This window comes from Dreissena polymorpha, chromosome 10, assembly GCF_020536995.1.
Source record: "Dreissena polymorpha isolate Duluth1 chromosome 10, UMN_Dpol_1.0, whole genome shotgun sequence".
Lineage (NCBI taxonomy): Eukaryota > Metazoa > Mollusca > Bivalvia > Myida > Dreissenidae > Dreissena > Dreissena polymorpha.
This window is the reverse complement of record NC_068364.1, coordinates 74,823,897-74,845,520: the sequence shown is the minus strand read 5'-3', so window position 1 is coordinate 74,845,520 and position 21,624 is coordinate 74,823,897. Positions and strand designations below refer to the sequence as shown.

Sequence of the window (21,624 nt, the reverse complement as noted above, 5' to 3'; positions counted from 1 at the left end):
GTTTCTTGTTTTTAATGACTAATGGTCCAAGTCAGAAAAGAAGTGCAAAAGTGTCATCTTAGATGAAAGGCTTCAATCAATATGAAAAATAAATAAGTTAAATCTTAATGAAGATTTCAGAACCAATTGGCAAACATTATGCTCCTTGTGTATCTCATTTCTTGTGTATGCTATGAAAGATAATCAACTATTTATGCTACATGTCTTACTACATGATAGTATGGCATCTTTTAATATTGTAATCAGTAGATGTAGTTTATTAAATATGTACTGGTATGTTAAACATCATATTTGTGTATGTTACCCATGGTAATTGATAAATAATTGTTGATTTTCAGCATCTTTTATAGAATATAGACGTCACAATCTTTGACACATGAAAGGCAACAGTAATTTGTGTAAAGACATCTTTTACCTGGGGCCGTATTCCAGTAGCTTCTTAAGTTTTCACTTAAGTTAAAGAATTTTTTTAAATAAATTTATTAAGTTAAATTTGAAATGTCAAACACAAATCATGAGAGGCTTAGTATTTCTCTTTTATAAATTCCTTTAAGAGTTAAAGGAAGTTAACTTAATTTTAAATATATGAGAAAAAATACACAGGGTAAAGAAATTAATTAAGTTTATGAAGCTTCCAGAATTTAACTTAAGTGAAATTTTATGTTTAAAGAAAAATGGCGGAGATAAGAAAAAATATTGCGCAATATTTCAACTGAAGTTATTTTTCAACTTAAGAAGCTTCTGGAATATGGCCCTTTTTTCTATTTAAGTTGTCAAATAGAACAGCAACAAATAGCACCCTCATTAGTATCTGAGTTAAACAATTTCACTAAACGTAACAAATGAAAAATTACAATTTGTTTTGACACTTCATTGCAATCAACAACACCTATTTCAGAAGAAACTCCTCCTGCTGAAGAAGCAAACAAAGGTACACAACTCATGTTGTAATCAGTATCAATGTTGTTACCTCCCTTGTATAATGCATGTTAAATTTGTGTTAACAGATTTGTGCTCATATCTTCTGTAATATGACATTGTATACTCCAACACCAGATCTTCTGTAATATGACATAGTAAACTCCAACACCAGATCTTCTGTAATATGACATTGTATACTCCAACACCAGATCTTCTGTAATATGACATTGTATACTCCAACACCAGATCTTCTGTAATATGGCACTGTATACTCCAACACCAGATCTTCTGTAATATGACATTGTATACTCCAACACCAGATCTTCTGTAATATGACATTGTATACTCCAACACCAGATCTTCTGTAATATGACATTGTATACTCCAACACCAGATCTTCTGTAATATGACATTGTATACTCCAACACCAGATCTTCTGTAATATGGAACTGTATACTCCAACACCAGATCTTCTGTAATATGACATTGTATACTCCAACACCAGATCTTCTGTGATATGACATTGTATACTCCAACACCAGATCTTCTGTAATATGATATTGTATACTCCAACACCAGATCTTCTGTAATATGACATTGTATACTCCAACACCAGATCTTCTGTAATATGGCACTGTATACTCCAACACCAGATCTTCTGTAATATGACATTGTATACTCCAACACCAGATCTTCTGTAATATGACATTGTATACTCCAACACCAGATCTTCTGTAATATGACATTGTATACTCCAACACCAGATCTTCTGTAATATGACATTGTATACTCCAACACCAGATCTTCTGTAATATGACATTGTATACTCCAACACCAGATCTTCTGTAATATGACATTGTATACTCCAACACCAGATCTTCTGTAATATGACATTGTATACTCCAACACCAGATCTTCTGTAATATGATATTGTATACTCCAACACCAGATCTTCTGTAATATGACATTGTATACTCCAACACCAGATCTTCTGTAATATGACATTGTATACTCCAACACCAGATCTTCTGTAATATGACATTGTATACTCCAACACCAGATCTTCTGTAATATGACATTGTATACACCAACACCAGATCTTCTGTAATATGACATTGTATACTTCAACACCAGATCTTCTGTAATATGACATTGTATACTCAAACACCAGATCTTCTGTAATATGACATTGTATACTCCAACACCAGATCTTCTGTAATATGACATTGTATACTCCAACACCAGATCTTCTGTAATATGACATTGTATACTCCAACACCAGATCTTCTGTAATATGACATTGTATACTCCAACACCAGTATTCTTGTTTTTTAATTCTTGCCTCCTTGTATAATGCATGTGAACTTATTGTAAACAGAGTTGGCTCATATCTTCTGTTTTATGACATTGTATACTCCAACACCAATATTCTTTTAACTTTGCCTCCTTGTATAATGCATGTCAAATGAGAGTGAACTGAGATATAGAGAATATTATGCTAGCATGGTGTTTTGAACCAGTTTTGTGTGTGAAATTGTATTGCACAAGGAAACAGCCTCAGATACAATGCTAATTGTCACAGCAAGCTAGACGAATACAGGTTCCCATACTAATTTAATAATATATTAATTTTATACCTTTGAGCATAGTAAGAATTAAAAACCTAAATAAATCACTTTTTTATGTAAAGTAAATTTTTCTGCGAAACAACAATACAAAATTTATTACATGGGTATCAATTCCAGTGTTAAGTAAACACTGTTTTTGTATGCCTAACAACAGTTGCCAAAGTGGACAGCTTACATTGGTATTGACACAAGAAAGTAGTAAAGCTACTAGAAGATGTGAAAACAGAAAACACGAGTAGCGAATACAGATTCTTGAATTTGAATCTTGAAAACAGTGTGTATTTGATCCAGAAAAACAATAGTTGAATAATACATTTTATAATTTCTGTTTTAAAATTAACTGTATTGACTTGAACTCCCCTACTGCTTGTCATGTGATCTTAACCCATTTATGCCTAGCATCTAGAAAAAATGCCTTGGCAAACAGCGTAGACCCAGATGAGAAACCGAAATATGCGGCGTCTCATCAGTGTCTGCGCTGTATGCGTAAAGAAATTTCTGTAAGAAATATTATAAGTATAGAAATAAATATACTAGAATTCCCTAATTTTGGAAATAATTTTATCAAATTTAGAAGGATGGGAGAGTCCACTAGACTAAATGGGTTAAATACACTTGTTTTTAACACCACCCCATCCCCACTCTTTGTATAATGCATGCCGAATCAATGTATTAAACATGTAACAGAGTTTGCTTATTTCTTTTGTTGCATGCCTGATAAAAACTCTTGTCCCTGCATGTTCTCATTTCTTTGTATGGTGGCCCTTTGCTTATTGGTCAAGTGTTGATCATAAAGTGATAAGTATTGAAGAGATAACAAAAACATTGTATTTTGGAGCATTTCTCTATTAGTATTCTTACAAAAGTTCATACTGATAAGGCACACTTAAATGCAAAACATAAATATCATAACTTGCCAGTATTACTGACTTGACTTTTGTGATTTTGTTAATTTTCTGTTTTGCTAAAAATGAATAACACTTGTCTGTTGTTTCATTCTTTGTAGGTCAAAAACACACTTTTTGATCAAAAACGAGATTTGGAAGCATTCAGTAACCACTGTGACAGCACATGTTCTTGTTTTTATAGTTCTTGAGTTATGTTCTCCTATGGCTCATTTGAGCGTCGATCTGGTAAAATAGGGCTTAATGCATGGGTGTAAGGTCTTGTCCTGGGTGTAAGGTCTTGTCCCAGATCAATCTGTGCCGTCCACACACTGGGCTTAATGCATGGGTGTAAGGTCTTGTCCTAGATCAATCTGTGCCGTCCACACATGGGTGTAAGGTCTTGTCCCAGATCAATCTGTGCCATCCACACATGGGTGTAAGGTCTTGTCCCAGATCAATCTGTGCCGTCCACACATGGGTGTAAGGTCTTGTCCCAGATCAATCTGTGCCGTCCACACATGGGTGTAAGGTCTTGTCCCAGATCAATCTGTGCCATCCACACATGGGTGTAAGGTCTTGTCCCAGATCAATCTGTGCCATCCACACATGGGTGTAAGGTCTTGTCCCAGATCAATCTGTGCCGTCCACACATGGGTGTAAGGTCTTGTCCCAGATCAATCTGTGCCGTCCACACATGGGTGTAAGGTCTTGTCCCAGATCAATCTGTGCCGTCCACTCATTGGTGTAAGGTCTTGTCCCAGATCAATCTGTGCCATCCACACATGGGTGTAAGGTCTTGTCCCAGATCAATCTGGGCCGTCCACACATGGGTGTAAGGTCTTGTCTTAGATCAATCTGTGCCATCCACACATGGGTGTAAGGTCTTGTCCCAGATCAATCTGTGCCGTCCACACATGGGTGTAAGGTCTTGTCCCAGATCAATCTGTGCCGTCCACACATGGGTGTAAGGTCTTGTCCCAGATCAATCTGTGCCATCCACACATGGGTGTAAGGTCTTGTCCCAGATCAATCTGGGCCGTCCACACATGGGTGTAAGGTCTTGTCCCAGATCAATCTGGGCCGTCCACACATGGGTGTAAGGTCTTGTCCCAGATCAATCTGTGCCGTCCACACATGGGTGTAAGGTCTTGTCCCAGATCAATCTGTGCCGTCCACACATGGGTGTAAGGTCTTGTCTTAGATCAATCTGTGCCATCCACACATGGGTGTAAGGTCTTGTCCAAGATCAATCTGTGCCGTCCACACATGGGTGTAAGGTCTTGTCCCAGATCAATCTGTGCCGTCCACACATGGGTGTAAGGTCTTGTCCCAGATCAATCTGTGCCATCCACACATTGGTGTAAGGTCTTGTCCCAGATCAATCTGGGCCGTCCACACATGGGTGTAAGGTCTTGTCCCAGATCAATCTGGGCCGTCCACACATGGGTGTAAGGTCTTGTCCCAGATCAATCTGGGCCGTCCACACATGGGTGTAAGGTCTTGTCCCAGATCAATCTGTGCCATCCACACATGGGTGTAAGGTCTTGTCCCAGATCAATCTGGGCCGTCCACACATGGGTGTAAGGTCTTGTCCCAGATCAATCTGTGCCGTCCACACATGGGTGTAAGGTCTTGTCCCAGATCAATCTGTGCCATCCACACATGGGTGTAAGGTCTTGTCCCAGATCAATCTGTGCCGTCCACACATGGGTGTAAGGTCTTGTCCCAGATCAATCTGTGCCGTCCACACATGGGTGTAAGGTCTTGTCCCAGATCAATCTGTGCTGTCCACACATGGGTGTAAGGTCTTGTCCCAGATCAATCTGTGCCGTCCACACATGGGTGTAAGGTCTTGTCCCAGATCAATCTGTGCCATCCACACATGGGTGTAAGGTCTTGTCCCAGATCAATCTGTGCCGTCCACACATGGGTGTAAGGTCTTGTCCCAGATCAATCTGTGCCGTCCACACACTGGGCTTAATGCATGGGTGTAAGGTCTTGTCCCAGATCAATCTGTGCCATCCACACATGGGTGTAAGGTCTTGTCCCAGATCAATCTGTGCCATCCACACATGGGTGTAAGGTCTTGTCCCAGATCAATCTGTGCCGTCCACACATGGGTGTAAGGTCTTGTCCCAGATCAATCTGGGCCGTCCACACATGCTTATAAGGAAAACTGGGCTTAATGCATGGGTGTAAGGTCTTGTCCCAGATCAATCTGTGCCGTCCACTCATGGGTGTAAGGTCTTGTCCCAGATCAATCTGTGCCGTCCACACATGGGTGTAAGGTCTTGTCTTAGATCAATCTGTGCCCTCCACACATGGGTGTAAGGTCTTGTCCCAGATCAATCTGTGCCGTCCACACATGGGTGTAAGGTCTTGTCTTAGATCAATCTGTGCCCTCCACACATGGGTGTAAGGTCTTGTCTTAGATCAATCTGTGCTGTCCACACATGGGTGTAAGGTCTTGTCTTAGATCAATCTGTGCCCTCCACACATGGGTGTAAGGTCTTGTCTTAGATCAATCTGTGCCGTCCACACATGGGTGTAAGGTCTTGTCCCAGATCAATCTGTGCCGTTCACACATGCTTATACGGGTGGCACTTTACCTTTTTATTGTTTTTTTTTTTGCATGAAAGAAATCTCTCCTTATGCAAAAATCCAGTTTAGTGGGAAATTATCATCATGATAAGCATGTGCACACTGCAAAGGCTAATGTGGGAGGACACTTTACACACTGCACAGGCTAATGTGGGAGGACACTTTACACACTGCACAGGCTAATGTGGGAGGACACTTTACACACTGCACAGGCTAATGTGGGAGGACACTTAACACTGCACAGGCTAATGTGGGAGGACACTTTACACACTGCACAGGCTAATGTGGGAGGACACTTTACACACTGCACAGGCTAATGTGGGAGGACACTTTACACACTGTACAGGCTAATGTGGGAGGACACTTAACACTGCACAGGCTAATGTGGGGGGACACTTTACACACTGCACAGGCTAATGTGGGAGGACACTTTACACACTGCACAGGCTAATGTGGGAGGACACTTTACACACTGCACAGGCTAATGTGGGAGGACACTTTACACACTGCACAGGCTAATATGGGGGGACGCTTTACACACGGCACAGGCTAATGTGGGAGGACACTTTACACACTGTACAGGCTAATGTGGGAGGACACTTTACACACTGTACAGGCTAATGTGGGAGGACACTTTACACACTGCACAGGCTAATGTGGGAGGACACTTTACACACGGCACAGGCTAATGTGGGAGGACACTTTACACACTGCACAGGCTAATGTGGAAGGACACTTAACACTGCACAGGCTAATATGGGGGGACGCTTTACACACTGCACAGGCTTATGTGGGAGGACACTTTACACACTGCACAGGCTAATGTGGGAGGACACTTTACACACGGCACAGGCTAATGTGGGAGGACACTTTACACACTGCACAGGCTAATGTGGGAGGACACTTTACACACTGCACAGGCTAATGTGGGAGGACACTTAACACTGCACAGGCTAATGTGGGAGGACACTTTACACACTGCACAGGCTAATGTGGGAGGACACTTTACACACTGCACAGGCTAATGTGGGAGGACACTTTACACACTGCACAGGCTAATGTGGGAGGACACTTAACACTGCACAGGCTAATATGGGGGGACGCTTTACACACTGCACAGGCTAATGTGGGAGGACACTTTACACACTGCACAGGCTAATGTGGGAGGACACTTTACACACGGCACAGGCTAATGTGGGAGGACACTTAACACACTGCACAGGCTAATGTGGGAGGACACTTAACACTGCACAGGCTAATATGGGGGGACACTTTACACACTGCACAGGCTAATGTGGGAGGACACTTAACACTGCACAGGCTAATGTGGGAGGACACTTATCACACGGCACAGGCTAATGTGGGAGGACACTTAACACTGCACAGGCTAATATGGGGGGACGCTTTACACACTGCACAGGCTAATGTGGGAGGACACTTTACACACTGCACAGGCTAATGTGGGAGGACACTTTACACACTGCACAGGCTAATGTGGGAGGACACTTAACACTGCACAGGCTAATATGGGGGGACGCTTTACACACTGCACAGGCTAATGTGGGAGGACACTTTACACACTGCACAGGCTAATGTGGGAGGACACTTTACACACTGCACAGGCTAATGTGGGAGGACACTTTACACACTGCACAGGCTAATGTGGGAGGACACTTTACACACTGCACAGGCTAATATGGGGGGACGCTTTACACACTGCACAGGCTAATGTGGGAGGACACTTTACACACTGCACATGCTAATGTGGGAGGACACTTAACACTGCACAGGCTAATGTGGGAGGACACTTAACACACGGCACAGGCTAATGTGGGAGGACACTTAACACTGCACAGGCTAATGTGGGAGGACGCTTTACACACGGCACAGGCTAATGTGGGAGGACACTTTACACACTGCACAGGCTAATGTGGGAGGACACTTAACACACGGCACAGGCTAATGTGGGAGGACACTTAACACTGCACAGGCTAATATGGGGGGACGCTTTACACACTGCACAGGCTAATGTGGGAGGACACTTTACACACTGCACAGGCTAATGTGGGAGGACACTTTACACACTGCACAGGCTAATGTGGAAGGACACTTAACACACGGCACAGGCTAATGTTGGAGGACACTTAACACTGCACAGGCTAATATGGGGGGACGCTTTACACACTGCACAGGCTAATGTGGGAGGACACTTTACACACTGCACAGGCTAATGTGGGAGGACACTTTACACACTGCACAGGCTAATGTGGAAGGACACTTAACACTGCACAGGCTAATGTGGGAGGACACTTTACACACTGCACAGGCTAATGTGGAAGGACACTTTACACACGGCACAGGCTAATGTGGGAGGACACTTAACACTGCACAGGCTAATATGGGGGGACGCTTTACACACGGCACAGGCTAATGTGGGAGGACACTTAACACTGCACAGGCTAATGTGGGAGGACGCTTTACACACGGCACAGGCTAATGTGGGAGGACACTTTACACACTGCACAGGCTAATGTGGGAGGACACTTAACACACGGCACAGGCTAATGTGGGAGGACACTTAACACTGCACAGGCTAATATGGGGGGACGCTTTACACACTGCACAGGCTAATGTGGGAGGACACTTTACACACTGCACAGGCTAATGTGGGAGGACACTTTACACACTGCACAGGCTAATGTGGAAGGACACTTAACACACGGCACAGGCTAATGTGGGAGGACACTTAACACTGCACAGGCTAATATGGGGGGACGCTTTACACACTGCACAGGCTAATGTGGGAGGACACTTTACACACTGCACAGGCTAATGTGGGAGGACACTTTACACACTGCACAGGCTAATGTGGAAGGACACTTAACACTGCACAGGCTAATGTGGGAGGACACTTTACACACTGCACAGGCTAATGTGGAAGGACACTTTACACACAGCACAGGCTAATGTGGGAGGACACTTAACACTGCACAGGCTAATATGGGGGGACGCTTTACACACTGCACAGGCTAATGTGGGAGGACACTTTACACACTGCACAGGCTAATGTGGGAGGACACTTTACACACTGTACAGGCTAATGTGGGAGGACACTTAACACTGCACAGGCTAATGTGGGAGGACACTTTACACACTGCACAGGCTAATGTGGGAGGACACTTTACACACTGCACAGGCTAATGTGGGAGGACACTTTACACACTGCACAGGCTAATGTGGGAGGACACTTTACACACGGCACAGGCTAATGTGGGAGGACACTTAACACTGCACAGGCTAATGTGGGAGGACACTTTACACACTGCACAGGCTAATGTGGGGGGACACTTTACACACTGCACAGGCTAATGTGGGAGGACACTTTACACACTTCACAGGCTAATGTGGGAGGACACTTTACACACTTCACAGGCTAATGTGGGAGGACACTTTACACACTTCACAGGCTAATGTGGGAGGACACTTAACACTGCACAGGCTAATGTGGGAGGACACTTAACACTGCACAGGCTAATATGGGGGGACGCTTTACACACTGCACAGGCTAATGTGGGAGGACACTTTACACACTGCACAGGCTAATGTGGGAGGACACTTTACACACTGCACAGGCTAATATGGGGGGACGCTTTACACACTGCACAGGCTAATGTGGGAGGACACTTTACACACTGCACAGGCTAATGTGGGAGGACACTACACACTTGCATTTAGACCCATTTTTCCAGAGCAAGAATCATTTATTACTGCCTGTCCATCATGTTTATCCTACTGCCTGTCCATCATGTTTATCCTGTCTGTCCATCATGTTTATCCTGCCTGTCCATCATGTTTATCCATCAACTTGAAGGCCCATGTTTATCAAACATTTTACTCCATTTTATTTTTTATTTCTAAACCCTTTGCGTTTATTATGTAAACAAATTAATAATAACTATAATTGTATAAAGAGTTGTTTTGATACATTTGAAGCAAAATAAAATCTATGTAAAAACAGATTATCATGAAATACCATGATACAAAAAATTGTGTTAACACATGGCCAGATTTTTATTTCAAAGACATGCTGAACTGTACTTTTGCTCGAATGTTTTACTTTTTGTCATTATATGCCCGTTTTAAAAAAAACGGGACGTATTATAGTTTCACGTTGGCGGCGGACAGGGGGCGTCCACAGCTTGTCCGCTCTCTAATTCAAATAGTTTTCATCGGATCTTCACCAAACTTGGTCAGAAGTTTTATCTAGACAATATCTAGGTCAAGTTTGAGTATGGGCTATGCCGGTCAAAATCTAGGTCACTGGGTCACTTAGTGCATTTCAAGCATTTAGCATGGTGTCCGCTCTTTAATTGAAGTATTTTTTATCTGATCTTCACCAAACTTGGTCAGAAGTTGTATCTGGACAATATCTAGGTCAAGTTTAAATATGGGCCATGCAGGGTCAAAACTAGGTCACAGGGTCACTTAGTGCATTTCAAGCATTTAGCATGGTGTCCGCTCTCTAATTGATGTAGTTTTCATCTGATCTTCACCAAATTTGGTCAGAAGTTGTATCTAGACAATATCTAGGTCAAGTTCAAATATGGGTCATGCTGGGTCAAAAACTAGATCATGAGGTCACTTAGTGCATTTCAAGGATTAAGCATGGTGTCCGCTCTCTAATTGAAGTAGTTTTCATCTGATCTTCACCAAATTTGGTCAGAAATTGTGTCTAGATGATATGTAGGTCAAGTTCAAATATGGGTCATGGTAAAGTTATCAAGTTATCCAAAACCTTCAAACGGGCGTATTTGTGACGGTTTGGCACTCTTGTTACCTGTGTGTTATAAAATTCAGCAGATTTGATTCTTAATAATATGAGTATTGTTGCCATTTAATTTTTTAAAATATAATTCTACTAACAGTTAGGTTTACTAACACAAATGTGCCACTGTTTTTATAATAGAACACAAAATGAGCCGCACGGACTCAGATAAACAGAACAAAAATAGCAGTTCTGAACAGGGAACCAATGAAAATTCGCCTGAGCAGGGAACCAAAGATAGTGCACATGACCAGGGAACTAGAAAAAACTCACTTTATCAGGAACAAAAGGAAACAAAAGGAGATTCACCTACACCGAAAACTAATGAAAGTTTACCAGAGCTTGGAGCTGATAGAAGTTCGCAAGTAGAGATAACTAAAGCCTCTGAACAAGGAAATAAAATAAGCTCACCTGAGCAGGGAACCAAAGTAAGCTCCCCTGAGTCTCCAACCCATGCAAGCGTTCATGAGCAGGGAACCAAACCCTCTTCCCCAAGAGAGGTAACCAGTCAGAACAGTCCTGTACAGATAACCAGTCCAGAACAAGAGTTGTCTGCTGCTCCAGACAGGTTGTCAGGCAATGCAGATGAAGGTTGATTTTACTAGATATGCAGTTTCTCCCTCTTATATTATTTTTACCTGGAATCAATTCTTTACTTTTTTGAAATCCAGATCAAATGGTTAAGCCAATACAAAATTACTACCAAAAAATCAAATAATTAGTCACAGACAATGGCGTGTTAAATATGTCTGTTGCCTTTATGTTTGCTCATTGCTTAACACTATTACAGAAATTTGGATAGGCCTGTGTTTAACCCTTCACCACTTACATGAAGATATGTATTTTTACGCATTTGTAGTCCCTAAGAAATTTACATTTAATTAAAGACCTTTCTTACTAGATTCAAGTTTTGAAGGCCTAATTTCCAACCCTTAGATTCTAATGAGCAGCAAACAGCATAAATCCTGAACAGATATAAAACATATTGCAACCTGTTGGACTGGGTTTCTTAGAGTAATGCATTGTATATTGGTTTAAACAATATATTGTGTTATGTTATGAACTTATGATATATGCTCCTTTTTGTACATATATTTGCACGTCTCATGTTACAACTGTTTGTATTTGCATGTCTCATTTTGTACCATGCGTGTTTTTTAAGTGTTCATTTTAAATAAACTGCTATTCTCAGTTATCTTTTCCTATCTGATTCATGGAAAACTATCTTATCTCACAATCAGTCAATGAAAAAATTAAATTGTTTAATTCAATAAGATGCATAGCACATTAAATAATTTAATAGTGGGCAGATGAAAAGAAGTCAAGTGGTGTACACGTTGTAATGGAAACACAGCTTTTGATGATCTTGTACAAAGTATTGGATAATTTTATCCCTTTGCATGCTGGGAAATTTGTCGTCTGCTAAAATGTCTTCTGAATTTCTAAAATTAGCATTTTCTTCGATTTTTTTCAAAGAATACTATCAGAATAGCAAACAGTTTGGATCCTGATGAGACGCCACATTTTGTGGCGTCTCATCTGGATCCAAACTGTTTGCAAAGGCCTTCAAAATTCGGTTCCAGCACTGAAAGAGTTAAAAATCTGATTGGAAACTATTCTTCTCAAAAAGTAGTTAATGAATGTAAGTGTTTGAAAATAATATTTTACTATTTCACAACATTTTATGCTCGTGTTGTTCTTTGCTGTGCATAGATTACATTAATATGTTAATATATGAGTGTATTCTCTTTTTATGATGTTATATAGAAACCCATCTCAATTAGAAGTGTTTACATGTGAGACTATTTGCACGTGGTTTAGTGTTACCAGTATGTAGCATATGTATTCTGTATACCATATATAGGATCTGAGTTGCCATTTCATGTAATATTTTATTAAATGTGTTAACGAATTTTTTCATTACGCAAATCTTTAGCTACCAATTTATCTGTGGTTTGTATTGCACAAATTTATAAAACTCCCCAGAAAATCTTAATTATATTCCATTTACAAATAAAAAATAATCTTTAAAAAAATAAAAATAAAACATATTGCAGAAAGAAGCACATGATTTATTAAATCTATATGTATGTATTTATTTTCCAATGGTATGGATTTAAAGATTCGTAGCACAAAAATAATTCAATTGTCCAGCAGTATTATAAAATATGGTATGAAATGGCAATAAGTGTCCGATAATGTATTTATTGTGCATGTAATGGTTGTTGCTAAACAAAAATTGTAACCTTCAAGATTGAAATTAAATTGATGTGATTATTCCCTTATTAATTATCATTTTAGCTTTACATGACATCTACAATTATCATATTTCTGTTATGTTGTTTTGTGTTCTTAACAATAATGATTGTGTTCATGAATTTTATTTTACATCGCTTTTATCTATGATGCAATATACAAACTCATACATATCATTTTTGTCACGTTCCATTTATGTGTTTGAAAGCATCATTAATGTATGTATGCTCAAATATTTGTATATTTTCTTGAAGTAACACTTCACTTTGTAGTTAATGGCCGAAAGTTTTTTAACTATAGTAAGTTTGGACAAGCCAACATAAGAGGAACTATTTTGGACACTAATTTTCAGAGACAAGTGGGACGATATACATGTATTATGGACACTCATGTTCAGATACTCTTGTATTTTCAGACACAACAAACGTAGACCAGAAACAGAAAGATGGAGATTCAGAAGCTGGTAAGTATTTTCAAGTTTACTTCTTCTGTTAAATACTGAGAAATTTCACTTAACTGTCATAGAAATGTAAAAAATATGTTTTCTTAAATGCTTGAAAAAAATCGATTTCTATAATGTTTAAAATGTGAAAATCATTGCATTACCTATGTTATCAGTTGTGTGTTTTGTTTCAAAATTACATTTTTCCCATGATAAGTTGAAGCGGGCCCCAGTTCTTGTTATATTCTTGAACTTAAACTTCACACAATCAAGTCATGAAATGGAACCCTTCGGAGCAGCAAACAGCGTAGACCCTGATGAGACGCCGCATTATGCAGCGTCTCATCTGGGTCTATGCTGTTTGCCAAGGCCTTTTTTCTAGACGTTAGGCATAAATGGGTTAAATTCGTATAATTTTTTCCATAAGGTTATATCTAGACTTAATTAGGATATATACCTCTACAGCAGAAGGGAATGAATTATTATGCGGAAACCATGGATGGACGGATCGACAGTGTCGTAATATTTCCTAATAAGCTTCAGCAAGACCAATTCTAGGCCCATGGGCTACAAATTTTTTTAATTTACCTTTGTCTTAATCGTCAATATTTTACAGATTGAGATCGAAGCTCAAATGTTACAGTATTCTAATTGGTAAAATATTTTAGTTAAGACTAAGTTTTAGACTAAAAACTTTGAAAGTTGTTGCACCCAAAACTTAATAAGGGATTCTGAGGTTTATATTTCTGTGAACTACCAGTAGTGCATCTCATCTAAATAGGAATCAAAAACACTTTTACAGATATTTATCCAAAAATTGTTAAGCAATATTTTGTTTATCGTTTCAGAAGCTGTTGATTAGTGCTTCAAAAGAATCCCCCAATGTTCATCATCTACGCAGGAATGTTCATCATCTACGCAGGAATACAAGTTCTGATCATTTTTTATTGACAATTTACGCAACATTTTGGATCTTAACAATACAAGAATTACTGAAAAAGGCAATTGTGTTTTATCATCTCAAGCATTTAAATCAGTTGCCAGATTTAATATTACTGAAGACAACAAAATTTAGTGTTTCAGATACTTGAATTTACTTAGTGAATAAACTGCCATTTCTTTAAAATACTCTTCAGGTATCATTTAACATTTTTTCTTTAAAAAAACAAATCAGTGTTAATGTTTTTATTTTGAAAAAAAAATCTTTTTGTAATTAATGAATGTTAAACAGACATAATTTGTAAATAATACGCATAGATTTATTAAGGTATTTATATTTTATATAATTTCAGTTATTGTATTTTTGTATTTTTTAAGTCTGGTCTGACAATAATACCTGTCTACACATCTTATAATACAAAATGCAGTGCTAATGACACTATATAAGTAATGCATGGATTTAACTCAAGGCATTTGAACTGTTCAAGTTCTAATAAATAATTTTGAGTTGGGTTTCATACCAGTACACACCTTGGTGTTCATTTTTCTTTAAAGGGACCTTTTCACTGATTTTGGCATGTACTGAAGTTTGTCATTAAATGCTTTAAACTGATAAATGTAAACATTGAAAGTAAATAGCTCCAGTGAAAACACAAGAAAAAAATTAAAGAAAGAAAAAAGGGATCCTTAACTGGACTCGAACCACTGACTGTTGGATTAAAAGTCAGATAAATCACTTGGCCATCCGAGCCCATTGTAAAGTGTTGTTGTTTATTCTTTAAATAAGCAATCCTCATAATGTCACAAAGTATAATCATAACAACAGAACTCTACTAATTATGCAATCGTTTTTTTTTTTGTTCAGGTTTTTAAATCTTCAAAAGTTGGATATAATAGATATTTTAGAGCATGGTAAATGTTCAGTATTACTGTTGCCTAGCAAAACATTAAACAACAAAAAACAGTGCTGTACATTCGGTTGATGACACAAAACATGAAAAGGTCCCTTAAAGTTATTGGTTGCTTGCACATTAAGTTTGGTTAAAACTATAAATATTATATTCTTGGTTAAAAACGTTTTCCTTATTATATCTAAATATTGAATACAATTCCTGTAAAAACTATCTAATGAATATGAAGTTATATTGTCATGTAACAATGTTTGTCGAAAGTTAACCCCTTTCCCCCATAAGAAGCAAAGTGAAAATGGCTTTTGCAACCTAAGCATAAAACCAGAACAGGTTTTATGCTGTTTTTGCTCACAAGCATCTAAGGGCTGGAAATGAAGCCTTTAAAACTTGAATCTAGTAAAAAGGTGATTAATCAAAGTCAACTTTCTATGGGACTACACATGTGTTAAAAAAGATTATCCAAAAATTAATGGAAAAGGGTTAATAGTTAATTTAAGTTTTAAAGTGAAAATGATGTAAATCATGCTAGTACTGGTATGCACAATTAAGTTTGACATCTGAATATGTTATGTTCATCGTATGCACTTGTTACTGCCAATACTTCCTGTTATTCATTATTTAAGTATAATATTAATTTTGACCGATGTACTTTGCTATTTTAAGTGGTATGTTAATGATGTGTTTTCAAAGATGACTTAGTTACTTGACTGTTTTAAGCTCTACTGCCAAAGGCAGAAGAGCTTATGGGATGGCATGGTGTCCGTCTGTTTGTCTGTCTGTCTGTCTGTGTGTGTATGTGTGTGTGTGTTAGACTTTTCTTGTTTATCCGATAAAGTCCACAGTTTTCATCCGATTCTTTTCAAACTTGTTCAGTGTCTTTATATTATTGAGGACTCGAACCCTATTGATTTTCAGGTCACTGGGTCAAAGGTCAAGCTCACAGTTACTCGAAATAGTAAAATGGTTTCCGGATGATAACTCAAGAATGCTTAGGCCTAGGATCATTAAACTTCATAAGTACATTGATCATGACTGGCTGATGACCCCTTTTCATTTTCAGGTCACTAGGTCAAAGGTCAATTTCACAGTGACTCAAAATAGTAAAATAGTTACTTTTTCTTGTTTATCCTATAAAGTCCATGGTTTTCATCCGATTCATTTCAAACTTGTTCAGTGTCTTTATATTAATGAGGACTCGAAACCTATTTGTTATCAGGTCACTGAGTCAAAGGTCAAGGTCACAGTGACTCGAAATAGTAAAATGGTGTCCAGATGTTAACTCAAGAATGCTTAGGCCTAGGATCATGAAACTAAATAGGTACATTGATCATGACTGGCTGATGACCCCTATTGATTTTCAGGTGACTAGGTCAAAGGTCAAAGTCACAGTGACTCGAAATAGTAAAATGGTTACTTTTTCTTGTTTATCCGATAAAGTCCACGGTTTTCATCCGATTCTTTTCAAACTTGTTCAGTGTCTTTATATAAATGAGGACTCAAACCCTATTGATTTTCAGGTCACTTGGTCAAAGTTCAAGGTCACAGTGACTCGAAATAGTAAAATGGTTTCCAGATGTTAACTCAAGAATGCTTATGCCTAGGATCATGAAATTTCATAGGTACATTGATCATGACTGGCATATGACCCCTAATAATTTTCATCAAAGGTCAAGGTCACAGAGACTCAAAACAGTAAAATTGTTTCCAGATGATAACTCAAGAATAATAAGGCCTAGGAACATGAAACTTTATAAAGGCATTGATTATGACTGGCAGATGACCCCTATTGATTTTCAGGTCACTAGATCAAAGGTCAAGGTCACAGTGCCAAAAAACGTATTCACACAATGCTGCCACTACAGCTTGATTGGTCGTTGTCGGCTCGGGTACTACTTACATGTACCCCGGGTACATTTAAGTATACTTACATGTACTCCGGGAACGGTAAATATACTAAAACGTACCCGGCCGATATTAGACTGTACCGGAGTTAAATTCCCGCAAAAAAATTCAATGTCGTAAAACGCGCTACCGATTATTGTCATTAGAAAACACACTTCTATTTAAAAAAAACTTCATCAACATGCTGTTTGAATATGAGTTTCGATCATATAAAGGCCATTAAATAGAAAATTGACATAAATATAAACATGATTTTTTAAAGCCGACAACGACTTATTTAGCGTTAAAATTCCCGGGTACGTTTAAGTGTATTTACCGTACCCGGGGTACATGTAAGTATACTTAACTGTACCCGGGGTACATGTGAGTAGTACCCGAGCCGACACTGACCAATCGAGCGCCGCTACAACTGACAGCCCATATGGGGCATGTTTTACAAACAGCCCTTGTTTAAAAAGAGCAATATCAAAGCAATAAGTCCAGAATGACTTCCCCTTGAATATGAGAAAATTTTGAAATCCCACTTGTTTACGCAATTAATTCCACAGTTTTCATCCAATTATTTCCAAATTTGCACAGTATCTTTATATTAATGAGGACCTGAACCCTATTGAATATGAGCAGTAACGGAGAAATAAGTACACAATAATCTTCCCTTGAATTTGAGAAAATTCTCCTTGTTTGTGCAATTAAGTACACAGTTTCCATCTCATTCTTTCCAAACTTGCGCGGTGTTTATAGCAGAAGAGCGATTCAGGCCCTCATGGGCCTCTTGTTTTATTAATACATAGACTTTTTACATCTTTGTTTTTGAAACACACAAATTCCTGATGATTTACTTTTGATAGTAGGAACATTACTTTCTGTGATCTATGTTTTGAAAGGATTTGATTTGAAAAATAAAATAATATTTGAAAGCATTGTTTTTGTAAACCCACACAATAAACCAAAATAATAATTTTTAGCTCACTTGAGCACACATTACTCATGGTTAGCTATTAGGTAAGCCTTTGTCCCAGCGTCATAAGTTGTGAACTTTTAAGTTTGTTACCACTCTTAGAAGTCACTTTATTTGATCACTGTATTTTGATCAAGTCTGAATGACTTTTGGTTTAAATATTTATCTTGACAATATTAAGGTTGATTTCTTATCAGACCAGGTCAAATCTGAGACAATGTGGATCAAGGCCTTGTTTGAATAAGTGGGGAAAAACTAGTTGACCAGGCAGTGTTTTTTTTCATTCAAATTTGGGTCTGGTAGGAGGACCAAAAGTATATATGTTACAATGTGCTCATGGTGAGCTTTTGTGATTGCCTTTTGTCGGTCGTGCGTCATCAACTTTTGCCGTGTTAACACTCTAGAGGCCACATTTATTGTCCATCTTCATGAAGATTGGTCTCAATAATATCTTGGATGAGTTTCAAAATGGTTACGTTTGCTTGAAAAACATGGCTTCCAAGGGGCGGAGCATAATTTTCCTTATATGGCTATAGTAAAATCTTGTTAACACTCTCGAGGCCACATTTATTGTCCGATCTCATGAAACCTGGTCAGAAGATTCATCCCAATAATATCTTGGACAAGTTTTAAAATGATGCTGGTTGGTTGAAATACATGGCCACAAGGGGGCGGGGCATTTTTCCTAATATGGCTATAGTAAAACCTTGTTAACACTCTAGAGGCCACATTTATTTTCCGATCTTCATGAAACTTGGTCAGAAGATTTGTCCCAATGATATCTTGGATGAGCTTGAAAATAATTTCGGTTACTTTAAAACATGGCCACCAGGGGGCAGGGCATTTTTCCTTATATGGCTATACATGTATATGGCTTTAGTAAGCTTGTAAACACTCAAGAGGCCAAGCTTATTGTCCAATTTTTATGAAATTTGGTCAGAAGATCGGTCTCAATGATATCTTGGATGAGTTAAAAAATGGTTGTGTTTGCTTGAAAAACATGACTGCCAAGGGGCGGGGCATTTTTCCTTATACAGCTATAGTAAAATCTTGTTAACACTATAGGGGCCACATTTATCGTCCAATTTTCATTAAACTTGGTCAGAAGATTCATCCCAACAATATCTTTGACGAGTTCAAAAATGATGCCGGTTGGTTGAAAAACATTGGCCACATTTATTTTTCGATCTTCATGAAACTTGGTCAGAAGATTTGTCCCAATGATATTTCGGATGAGTTCCAAAATGAATTTGGTTGCTTTAAAAACATGGCCACCAGGGGGCGGGGCATTTTACCTTATATGGCTATTATACAGCTTTAGTAAAACAATGTTAACACTCTAGAGGTCACATTTATTGTCAAATCTTCATGAAATTTGGTCAGAAGATTGGTCTCAATCATATCTTGGATGAGATAAAAAAAAATAATTATTTTTTCAACATGGCCACCAGGGGGAGGAGCATTTTTCCTTATATGGCTGTATATTGCTTGAGTATAATCTTATTAACACTCTAGAGGCCACATTCATTGTTCGCTCATCCTGAAACTTGGTCAGACGATTTGTCCCAATAATATCTTGGACGAATTCAAAAATGATGCCGGTCGGTTGAAAAACATCGACACCAAGGGGGCGTGGCTTTTTTCCTTATATGGCTATAGTAAAACCTTGTTAACACTCTAGAAGCTGTAATTATTGTCCGATCATCATGAAACATCATCAGAAGATTTGTCCCAATGATATCTTGGACAAGTTTGAAAATGGTTCCAGTTGCTTGAAAAATATGGCCACCAGTGGCTGGGCATTTTTCCTTATATGGCTTCATGAATCTTCATGAAACTTTGTCAGAATATTTGTTTAAATGATATCTGGGATGTGTATGAAAATGGTTTTGGTCTGTAGAAAAACGTGGCTGCAAGGTTGTTCACTAGTCATGAAAGTTGGTGAGAATATGTGTTCTAATTACATCTTGGGCTGCACAGAACAGGTCAGTTCCTTTAAATCTCAGGTGAGCAACTTTGGGCCTTTTAGGCCCTCTTGTTTACCAAATGGGACCAAAAATTACAAATCAAAGTTTTCCTTTTTTTTCCGTTTAAAGTCTGAACATGTCATTCATCTCCAATTCTCCAAATCCAGCTCTATAAGTTGAACGCTAGAAAATATAATATTGAAATCACTTTTATGATCAATTTTAAAGTACTGTTTGCTACCCATCAGTATCTTAGGGTATGAAATGAAGCCTTTCAAACTTTGATATATTAAGAAAGGATTTTCTAAAGGACTTCAAATGCGTCAAAGTGCGTTTCCGAGGGGTCAAGGGTTAAGGTAATTCAACTGTGAAAGTTTGACTGAGATCCAGCCAGTAGTTGAAAACAAGCTTCCGGACACAAGTACGAACATATAAGTGGAATGCTGTATGACTCCATCTTAATGGTGTTGAACTCTTAATCTTGATTTGTGAGAATAATAATCAGCTCAATGTCACTGCATATGCATATATGCAGAGCATTTTATAAAAAATTTAAACAAGAAAATGTCAGAAAAAAGAAAGATGTTCGTTGTTTTTCGGGATTTTATTACACTGCACAACATTTATGAAACAAAGATGAATAACAGCAATTCAGAATACAAAACTTATACAAAGTATATTTACTTATACTGGAACACACATACATGTATTATGAAAGTCAACTTTACTCTAAGCAAGCTTTCTAAGAGAAAAATACAGAAAGGGCAAAAATGTATGTAATATGAAATGGGTGAAAAGAATATTGACACAGTGTAAGTTCATATAAATAAATATAATACTGATAAAACAAACAGCAAATTACCAAACTTGTGTTTTTAACAGTACTGTACAGACTCCAAATTAAGATGCATTTTTCTCATGGCAGTATATTACACTCCAACAAAATAGAATTCTGTGTACATACCAAATGATTAAAAAAACAACAAAGATATTTACTTTTAATTAAACTAGAGACAAAAATGACTTGCTTGAAACTGGCTTAATAGTATTTAACAAAAGTTGTAATCTAATGTAAAACACTGGACATCAGTTTATTCTATCTTTATTTTAGCTTAACCCTTTGCATGCTGGGAAATTTGTTGTCAGCTAAAATGTCGTCTGCTGAATTTCTAAAATTAGCATTTTCTTCAATTTCAATTTTTTTCAAAGAATACAATCAGAATAGCAAACAGTTTGGATCCTGATGAGATGCCACGTTTTGTGGCGTCTCATCTGGATCCAAACTGTTTGCAAAGGCCTTCAAAATTCGGTTCCAGCGCTGAAAGGGTTAAACATCTGCTGGTACACAGGGATTCAAGTTTTGTTTTACAGTTTAAACTTAAACATA

At 38.3% G+C, this 21,624-nt stretch overlaps 1 protein-coding gene across 10 annotated transcripts in view; it reads left to right on the top strand.

The window, feature by feature from the left end:
- LOC127848779 (outer dynein arm-docking complex subunit 4-like) overlaps positions 1 to 18,229 on the top strand; it is a 59,790-nt gene extending 41,561 nt beyond the window's left edge. For 7 of the 10 annotated variants that reach the window (XR_008034761.1, XR_008034763.1, XR_008034766.1 and 4 more), the window contains 4 exons: positions 899 to 931; positions 13,534 to 13,581; positions 14,409 to 16,485; positions 17,223 to 18,229. Coding sequence is in view for 1 of the 10 variants with exons in the window: in XM_052381390.1 (XP_052237350.1) it covers positions 899 to 931; positions 13,534 to 13,581; positions 14,409 to 14,422 (95 nt within the window). In the remaining 9 variants the exon portion in view is untranslated. Of the gene's footprint in view, positions 1 to 898; positions 932 to 13,533; positions 13,582 to 14,408 lie in introns of all 10 variants that reach the window. The other 3 variants (XR_008034768.1, XR_008034767.1, XM_052381390.1) reach the window with 2 other exon arrangements.
- Positions 18,230 to 21,624: the final 3,395 nt, after the last annotated feature.